The sequence below is a fragment of the Lactuca saligna genome, chromosome 8 (genome assembly GCF_052625555.1).
Source record: "Lactuca saligna cultivar CGN05327 chromosome 8, ASM5262555v1, whole genome shotgun sequence".
NCBI lineage: Eukaryota > Viridiplantae > Streptophyta > Magnoliopsida > Asterales > Asteraceae > Lactuca > Lactuca saligna.
This window is the reverse complement of record NC_136424.1, coordinates 177,339,302-177,349,619: the sequence shown is the minus strand read 5'-3', so window position 1 is coordinate 177,349,619 and position 10,318 is coordinate 177,339,302. Positions and strand designations below refer to the sequence as shown.

Sequence of the window (10,318 nt, the reverse complement as noted above, 5' to 3'; positions counted from 1 at the left end):
GTCGATTCTAATCGGTTCCAGTGCTTCCAAAACATAGATCTGAGCTTCTAGGATTGGTTTTGCACGTAAAGTTTTCAACTTTACGTGCATACACAAGAGTATGAGGCTAAAATACCCAAAATCCACAAATACTAAGCACTTAGGGTTTGGAACAAGGCCAAGATTGCATAAAGGTGGTTCCAATGAGTTCATGGGGTTCCATAACATCCAGATCTAAGGTTTTCATCTAAAAGAGAGTCCATATCTCCAGTTTTGAATCATAAAAGGTTCCAAAGAAGACATGACAAGCATAAAAGGGGGTTTTAAATGGAGGAATGCACAAGGTCATAACTTCATTACCTGAATGAGAAACAGATGGAAGCTAACTCCTGGATCTCCTTTCTCTTCTATGGACCTTCTCTGCTTCCTTCTCTTCCAAAGCTTCCAAGCTAACACAATCACACTCAAACTCAACAATAAGGCTAGGGTTTACAGGGGAAATGCTTTAAAGGCGCTGGAGGTTGGGGTGGGAGGCTATAATGACATTTAAATAGGGTACAAACCCTTAAAATTAGGATCTCATTCAGACAGGCGGACTCGCCGAGTCCCAGCGTATGGACTCGTCGAGTGGCCAACCCCAATTGCGCGATTATCCCATCTCAACTCGACGAGTCGGGCTACAGACTTTTCGAGTACTCCTTAAAAATTGAAAGATACTTTATTTAAATTACATACCAGAAATGGGACGGACGTTACAAATACCTAGTATAACTTTAAAATGTTATGATTTGTCGATAATTATAAACACTTTAAAATGTAAATGCCTAATATTAACTGCACTTAAAACTCACCTTAAACGGAAACTGAAAACTGATCACTGTATACTTAAATGTCTTCAGGGAACCCACATTGTCCTGATCTCATAAATATCTATGGATTTTTCCAAACACGAGTCGGAATTGTGTTTGACTGTACCTTCACAAAAACTTACAACATCCAAAACTATCGTACTCATTTTAATTAATATAAATCATTTTGTGTTTGACTTCAACAACACCTGGAATGTTGTTTTCCTACAAACCACCCACCCATTTCTATTGGTCATTTGATGAATTTTCTTATTTAAGTTTTGATCATTTTAAATAATATCCTTAAAAAATAATGGCTTAAAGCGATCATCACTATAGCTTATACTGCGACAAATAATTATTTAATAAATTATATAAATTTATTTCTTTATTTTTTTAAACAACAAATGTATTCCTAAATTACTTATATCTAATTCCCACATAGGAGTATAGGACCTCAAGTAGAGAGAGGGTAACAATGATACACTTATAATTTCTTTTCATTAATAATTATATTTATCACATATTATCGCTATATTTAAGGGACTTCAAGTAGAGAGATGGTAACAATGATACACTTATAATTTCTTTTCATTAATAATTATATTTATCACGTATTGTCGCTATATTTAAGGGACCTCAAGTAGAGAGAGGGTAACAATGATACACTTATAATTTCTTTTCATTAATAATACATATTGTCGCTATATTTAAGGGTCTCTTTGCAATAAACTTTTTTGGGGCAAAGATCCAGGTGTAGGTTTACCGTCATAATGATTGAAATTTAATTTTAATATAACAGATTAGTTATTGATGTCATTTCTTATAGCGCTAATGGTCGTTGACGCTCGTCAAAATAACTTAATTAATTTGTTTTCATGCATGTAGCCATCTCTCGTAAAAGTTAGTGGAATAGGAATGATGGTATTCAATCACATACCTGACCAACACCCAACACTCATATCTTTAATTAGCGACAAAGACCACTAACCAGTGGCACCATAGTAAAGTTGGACGTGCTTTTTAATCGATTACTTTGACACAAATAATTGAGTTCTTTCTTCTCTGCATACGCACCTCATCAAAGTCCTCACTATCGCATCATTACGATTCATCAAACAGTTCGTACAAATTAAACATTCAGAAACTATCATGATATCTTCTGCCACGAATACAAAAATCATCTCCTTGTATGTATTAATTCTGGTGTGTTGTTGCTGCTGTATTTCAGCTAAAGACAACATAACGACTGGGGAATTTATCAATGATGGTCCTGATTACTTAGAATCTTCTGGGAAGAAGTTTCAAATGGGCTTCTTTCCGCATGGAAAAGCAGCAGAAGTAAGAAGATATGTGGGGATATGGTATACGATGGATCCAAAGACTGTTGTGTGGGTTGCTAACCGTGATACACCAGTGCTGGATTCCACTGGAATTCTTACTGTTGCAGAAGACGGTAGTGCTAAGCTGTTAAATGAAAAACGAGTTGAATATTTCTCTACAGACACTTCAGGTAAATTCAGATGGACAAATTAATTAGTTTTGTAAAAGTTTGTAAGATGTTTGATAGTTAATGATTGAGTCAAGCTCTCACCGACACAAACACATATCACAAAAACCGAGTCAAAATTCAAAGGACCCAGTAAGAAGTACATTTGTTGTGGAATTTACCCTAAAATACCATACTAATTAATCACTTGAACTTAATTGTTAACACATTTCACATGCATGTTTGGCCTCCAAAATCCTTAGTGGTTCATGGTAATTGAACATTCTCGTGTATTTAGATACATTAATTTTAACGATCTAGACATTGATGACTATCTAATACAATTTATTCCATGATATTATATATGCCTTCAATTTTCACCATGCAGATGGAGCTTCTTCAACGGCACTGAAGTTGCTGGATAACGGAAATGCCGTATTAATAAACGTTGTAACAGGAAGCATACTATGGCAGAGCTTTCGAACTCCAACAGATACTTTTCTTCCTGGAATGAAGATGGTCGATAACTTAAAGTTGACATCGTGGAAAAGTCCAGAAGACCCAGGATCTGGAAGCTTCGAGTTCCAGCAAGACCCTGGTACAAACCGATACTTCATTTTGGAGGTCCCAACCACATTTCGTTGGAAAAGTGGGAACATGTCTACGAAAAGCTTTGATGAGAATCAAATTCTCTCTCAGGCCTTCCAGTTGCTGTCAAACACTACCACAGACACACGAACAATCATTAAAAGTGGTAATTATAAGAAAAGATGTTTGGTGAGGTCTAACTGCACAGGGAATACTGACAGAATTGTATATAACGAAACCTATCAGGTGATCGATCCTTACTCAAGGTTGGTAATCAACCATACAGGGCATATACAATATCTTCGTTGGCAAAAAGAAAATCATTGGGTTTTGGATTGGCAAGAGCCCAAAGATAACTGTAGCGTGTATAAAGTGTGTGGCTCATTTGGGATTTGCAGCAAAAATAAGGACTCAGTCATGTGTAGTTGCTTACCTGGATTTGAACCTACTAATTATAATTCACCTGATGATTATAGCGCTGGATGCAAGAGAATGTCTGAAATCTGTCTTCCAGGAACTAATGACACATTCCTGACAAAAACTATGATTAGTATGGATGATACAACTGTGCCCTTCCATGAATCAGATAATGAATCAGAATGCATGAAGATGTGCCTTGAAAAGTGTCAGTGCCTAGCTTATTCTTATATTTCTCAAAATGAGCTGCGAGGCTTAGTGGATAAAAGTCGCAATGTGGAGAGCTCTGGTTGCTGGTTCTGGAACTCTCCACCGGATAATCTTAGAGAGAACGGTGCACATAATATCTCCTTTCGTGTTTCTAAGTTATCAAAAGGTATTTCCTTCGTTCTTGCACAGAAACCATTAATGTTCCTAACTATAAGTCTATCTAGCTATCGTAGTATTTACAATTGCAGAAGAAAGATGCAGAAAAAAAAAAAGATCATTATATATCTCTGCATTTCAAATTAAGGGCATATGAGCTTGTTGAAATGGCAGGAGCATGGGTGCATGGGTGTGTGGGTGGATGTGTGTGTGCGTGCATGTTCGTACGTGTGTGTGTATGTATGTATGTATGTGTTCTATATAAACTCATATTGCGCCATTTCATATGCAGCACCTATAATCAGTCAACCACCCGAGTCGGAGCCAAAGCCAACAGAAAAATTATCATTTGTGAAACGTGTTCTTGCTATTGTTATCACTGTTTCAACGCTGTTGCTTTTGTCATTGTGTGGCATTAGCTATATTTTATACAAAAGATTAATGAATAGAAGAGGTAAGTCATTATACACACTGCAGATGGACACAATTACTTTTTTTTTGAAACGCTTTATGTATAATTATTTATCATTTCAAACTTAAAATCTGAATTTAAGGCTTACCCTTCACTTGTCCTATCATGAAAGCACAGAAAACAACGAATCGCAGTCGAATGATATGCGGAGACGTATGAAGGAGTTACTCGATCCAGACCACTCAAAAGAAGATGACAGAGAAGGCATTGATGTGCCATATTTTGAGCTGGAAAGCATAATAGCTGCTACTGATGACTTTTCAGATAAAAATATGCTTGGACAAGGTGGTTTTGGGCCTGTTTACAAGGTAACAAAGAAACTATATTTTCAGTTAATTTTCTTCCAGTTCAACCAATTATAAGTACTTTATTATAGGGTAAGCTTCCTGGAGGCGAAGAAATTGCAGTGAAGAGGTTGTCAAGCCTCTCTGGACAAGGTTTGCAAGAGTTCAAAAATGAGGTTATGCTTATTGCTAAACTTCAGCATCGGAATCTTGTTAGACTATTGGGATATTGCATCAGGGGAGAAGAACAGATTCTTCTTTATGAGTACATGCCAAATAGAAGCCTAGATAAATTTATATTTGGTTAGTTCATTTCTCTATTAATATGCTTAATTATATATGTAAACATATAGACAGTTCAGTATAAATAGCACACAACTAGTTAATATGAAACTTTATTATTTCCTTTGCAAGATGGAACGTTGTGCGCATCACTGGACTGGAAAATGAGATTTGAAATCATTATGGGAATTGCTAGAGGACTTAACTATCTTCACCATGATTCTAGGTTAAGGGTTATTCACAGGGATTTGAAAACAAGTAACATTTTGTTAGATGAGGATATGAATCCAAAAATTTCAGATTTTGGCTTGGCCAAGATAGTTAAAGGTAAAGATATGGAAGCTATGACCAACAGAGTTATCGGAACCTTGTAAGTATGATAATATTAGCACTCCTGTATATTAAACAAGAGTCAAACTTGATATTGATGAGATAGAAGTGGTTATCTTTCAAATTTAAAATTGATATGGATTTTCCCCGTTTATGTCGATCCAGAACTTTACACATCGGGCTCGATCTTCTAGTTAACAATAGTTTGTTTGATTCTCAGTGGCTATATGTCTCCAGAGTACGCACTAGATGGGCTATTCTCAGTTAAATCGGATGTTTTTAGCTTTGGAGTAGTGATGCTTGAGATTGTAAGTGGAACAAAAAATACAGGATTCTATCAATCACAGAGAAGTCTAAGTCTTTTAGGACATGTAAGTTCTATAAGAACTTCGAAGTTGCTACCTACATTATTTAATTAGTAGTTATATATCTTTATGTCTACAAATATCTCAGGCATGGAATTTATGGAGAGAAGATAAGCCATTTGAGTTGATGGATAAAGTACTAATAGAATCATGCAATTCAAGTGAGGTATTGAAATGTATAAATATTGGGCTCCTATGTGTACAAGGAGACCCTGATGATCGTCCTACCATGACCAAAGTTGTTTTGATGCTTGGAGGTGATATTGTCACACTCCCAACTCCAAAAGAACCAGCCTTCATTGCAAGAAAGGAGAATGCTACTTCCTCTTCCTCTAGTTCCTATAAAACAGATACGCAATCCAAAAATATGTTGACAATCACTAAGTTGGATGGACGCTGAAAGGGTAATTAATTTGTCAATGGCCTGTGTTTTGGTTTATCGATTGATACTCACTTTTCTAGTATTCTACTGTGATCCTCAACTGTACAAAGGTGTCTCTTGCATAAAGCATGTTGTTAAGTTGTTTTTCCGGGGTTAAATTTTTTAAGTCATTCCTTTTCTATCTAATGTACTTAATCACAATATGTATATATGCTAATTATTAAAGATAATTAAATGCACAAATTATGAGCTATGTGATTATGGAAAACTATCTATAATTAAAGGGACAAAGTATTGATATAACTTTCTACTCCTCACTAGAAGTGAAAACAAACTGTTACAATTGAGACCGCTTGAAGACTACTATTTATAACCTACAATTCCTAATGTCAAATTGATATACCTACAATACATTATTTCATTGCAAAGTAACAAAGACATATCTCCTTATATCTTGGAAACATGAAAAATATTTAGAATAATATAAAAAGTACAAAGATATGTTAATTCTTTATTAAAAAAAGGGAAAATGACTTGTAAGGGTAATGATGTTTTACCCGTGTTCACACTATACCATTAACGTTTTTTTAACAAAAAATACCATTAAAATGTGTTTCCTGTACATATTTTACCATTGGTAACCGGATACAATAGGTATCCCGGTATTTTATTTATTTTTTTAAAAAAAAAAATTATGTGGAAAATACGTGGCTCACCCCTCTCTCAATTAAACACCCTCACCCTCAATTAAACACTCTCAAAGCACGATTAAACACCCTCATACCAAGATTTTTGTGTAGGGTTTTCTCAGTCGAAGGTTTGTTTGAGATCGATCATGGCTGGTCCATCTAATGCAAAAGGATCAACTTACATTCAAGTAGATGTTCATTACGATGGAATGTTTTCCCCCATTCATCATCTTATATACTACCTGAATCAAAAAACGTCAATTACAGATGTCGATTTTGGTGGATTAAATTTCAAAGAGTTCATTTATGTTCTTGAGGATGTCACAAAGGGGAAGTGTCCTGTTGTCTACTACTGTCTTGGGCATAAGTCAATGCGTGATGGTTGACACCACTGAAAAACGAGGATGACTACAGGAGGTTTCTTGATGCTGCACATGGTAACGAGGGAAAGATTAATGTATATATTGATCACTACAACGATTCGGTGCTTGACTGGATAGAGGAAGAAAAGGAAGAAAAAAGTGTTGATAGTGAAAGCTCTGATGAAGATAAAGACTCGGTTATGTCTGATGCTCTATCTGTTGATCATGAACCCGATGAAGAGGTAATACCATTGACTAAATCTGATGATCCCTTTCTTAACTATATTAGTGTTGTCCCTAGAGATGATTTTGTTGATGAGGATGATGATTCAGATAATGGAACCAAAGAAGCCCCAATTTATCCTTTTCATGACTCAACTCAGAAATGGGATACAATGCAACCCATCCTTGGTATGAGGTTTTGTAACCCTCAAGAACTTAAACAGCTTATCTCAAACTATGCAGTAGCAAACGGTTTTAACCTTTGGTATGAAAAAAAATGATAAAACTAGGTTGCTAGTCAGGTGTTGTAAAACTAGTGAAGGAAAGGCAGCATGTCCTTTTAGACTATGGGCTACTTGGATGAGCAGTGAAAAGTCATTCCAAATTAAGTCCTTACGTAATGAGCATAACTGTGCTAGAACCTTCAAGTTTGGGTCAGTTGTTTCTTACTCATGGATAGGGAAACATTTTGTTAATGATATTTTAGAAAATCCCAAAATGAGTTGCAGGGAAATGAGGGATAAAGTTGGGGAAATTTTCAATGTGAAGGTTAGTGTTGGACAATGCAGGAATGCAAAGAAGTTTGCACTTAATGAGATCGAAGGCAGTTTGAACACACATTATGAAAAATTATGGAGTTATGGAGCTGAGATATTAAGAGCTAATCTAGGGTCAACAGTGAAAATTGTGACGGATACAATGCCTAATTCCACAATTTATTTTTCTAGGATGTATGTTTGTATCAAAGGTGTAAAGGATGGTTGGATTGAAGGATGCAGGAGGGTTATAGGTGTAGATGGTTGCTTTTTAAAAGGTATTTGCAGAGGTGAGCTTCTTTCAGCTGTAAGTAGAGACGCTAACAACCATATTTACCCCATTGCTTGGGCAGTAGTTGCAGTTGAGAACAAAGAAACTTGGAAGTGGTTTCTAAACTTACTACTTAAGGACATTAACATGGGAACGCAAGATTAACCTTACTTTCTGACCAACAAAAGGTATTTATCCTAACTGTTTTTTAATTGGTTACCGTTTTATTTATCTTAATGTTATGTTTATCTTGCATGTTTAGGGTCTTATTGAGGCTGTTAAAGAAAGATTACCAGATGCTGAGCATAGGCAATGTGCTAGGCACGTCTATGCTAATTTCAAGAAAAAATTTAAGGGTGCTGCATATAGGAAGCTTTTTTGGAGGGCTGCAAAGGCCACAACTGTGCAGAGGTTTGAAGGTATAATGAAAGAGATTAGGGTGATTGATATACAAGCATATGATCACTTGATGGAAAGAGATCCAAAATCCTGGTCTAGGGCTTTTTTTGTATTGGATAGGTCTTGTGATGCCATTGAGAATGGTATTTGTGAATCTTTTAATGCTATAATTGTGCATGCTAGGAAAAAGCCGATTATAACAATGTTAGAGGAAATTAGGAGGTTTGTGATGGATAGGATGTATTGTAAAAGATTGAAGATAAGAAATGGAATCTAGCCATATGTCCATTTATTAGAAAGAAAATAGTGGACAAGAGGAAACATCTAAGGTATATATACTTTATTTTATAGGTATTGGCATGTAATTCCCAAGTACTAATTTTATACTATATTCCTTTATTTTATAGGTATTGGTATGTAATTCCCAGTGGAGTGCAACAATTTGAGGTGAGGTCAGTACATGAGGTTTATGCTGTGTACTTGAACCAAAGAACATGTGCATGTAGAGGATGGCAACTAAGCGGTATACCATGTATACATGCCATGGCTGCTATTAGTTATCTAAATTAGAATGTGGAAGACTATGTGGCAACTTGGTTCACAACAGAAATGTTTGGAAATTGCTATAAGTATACAATTAATCCTTTAAATGGAAGTGAAATGTGGCCATCTTGGGAAGGTCAACCTATGTTGCCCCCGAAACGTAAAAGATTACCTGGCAGACCTAAAGTCAACAGGAAGAAGGCTGCTTCAGAAAAAGAAGGTCGACATACTATTAGCAAGAAAGGGGCTATTACAAAATGCAGCATCTCTAGAGAACCAGGACACAACAAAATAACATGTCCACTGTCCAAAAAAGGTTTTTTTTCATATCAAGTATCATTCATTTACAAAAAAAATATAAGTATTATTATCTATTAATGCATTATAAATTTTAATGTAGGACCAAGTACTAAAGCCAAAAAGAAGAAGGGTAAACATGTTCCTAATGTTGAGGATGAGTCTGAATTTAAGATTGAAGAGATGGCTGAAGTTGAAGATGAGTATCAATCTGAGTTTGAATCTGAGATTGAAGAGCTGGCTAAAGATGGTGATGAACCTGATCAAGGACAAGTTGATGAACAAATTGTTGAAGCTGCTGTTGAAGCTGTTTTTGAACCTGATCAGGAACAAGTTCATGAACCTGATCAGGAACAAGTTCATAGACCTGTTGTTGAGGAACCTGCTGCACAACCCGTTGTTGAAGTTGAATAAAGAGCACAACCATTGAAGAGGAAAAGGAAATACTCAGAGAGGATCACTGAATTGGCATTAAGGAGGGTGGTCATCACCAAGGATGGATGTGGTTTAAGTGTGAATAAACCTGTTACACTGGAATAATTCCCTTTGATGTAAATCTGCACATTAAAAACTATGCTTTTGTTTGTTTAAGGCAGAAATTACTATGCTTGTCTTTTGCTAAAAACTATGCTTGTCTTTTGATGTAAATATGCACATTAAAAACTGTGCTTTTGTTTGTTATTACCCTTTAAATATAATCTACATCGTTCAATGTTGCTTTTACATATGATTCCTTGTTTTTGACCATTATGCCCTTCATATTATTTTTTTTACCATTATTCACATAAAATCATATTCAAACATAAGATTCTGCAAAGTTGTTTGCAAAGTTGCTTTTACATAAGATTCTTTTTGACCATTATGCTCTTAGGATTCCTTCATTTTGACCATTATGCCCTTCTGCACATTAAGGGGTAAAATTCTGCAAAGTTGTTTGTACAGGGGTAACATTCTGCACATTATTACCCTAACAAGACAATGCATGAATGCTCATTCAATGTTGTTTGTACTTAAGATTAAATCATATTCAAACTTAAGCAAAACATGTCCATTCAATCATATTCAGCAAAACATGTTCATTCAATCATATTCAGCAAAACAACCATAATATCCGATTACAATTTGACATTTATGCCCTTAAAAGTGATACTACAAACAACATAAACAACACAATTACATATATTTTGAGACTGCTAA

The 10,318-nt window shown here is 35.5% G+C and overlaps 1 protein-coding gene across 1 annotated transcript; it reads left to right on the top strand.

Annotated features, from left to right (window-relative positions):
• The first annotated feature begins 1,870 nt into the window (after positions 1-1,870).
• On the top strand, positions 1,871-5,968 carry LOC145010945 (G-type lectin S-receptor-like serine/threonine-protein kinase At4g03230). Its single transcript, XM_078969537.1, has 8 exons — positions 1,871-2,340; positions 2,705-3,697; positions 3,980-4,141; positions 4,277-4,467; positions 4,536-4,746; positions 4,858-5,095; positions 5,276-5,426; positions 5,509-5,968. Exons 1-8 carry the CDS (start codon positions 1,980-1,982, stop codon positions 5,818-5,820), a joined length of 2,619 nt encoding a protein of 872 aa, XP_078825663.1. The 5' UTR covers positions 1,871-1,979; the 3' UTR covers positions 5,821-5,968.
• The last annotated feature ends 4,350 nt before the right edge of the window (positions 5,969-10,318 follow it).

Coding starts and splice junctions, on each gene's coding strand:
- LOC145010945 (XM_078969537.1), top strand. CDS start 1,980: ATGATATCTTCTGCCACGAATACAAAAATCATCTCCTTGTATGTATTA. Junction 4,747..4,857: donor CCTAGATAAATTTATATTTG/GTTAGTTCATTT, acceptor TTCCTTTGCAAG/ATGGAACGTTGTGCGCATCA. Junction 5,427..5,508: donor GTCTAAGTCTTTTAGGACAT/GTAAGTTCTATA, acceptor CAAATATCTCAG/GCATGGAATTTATGGAGAGA.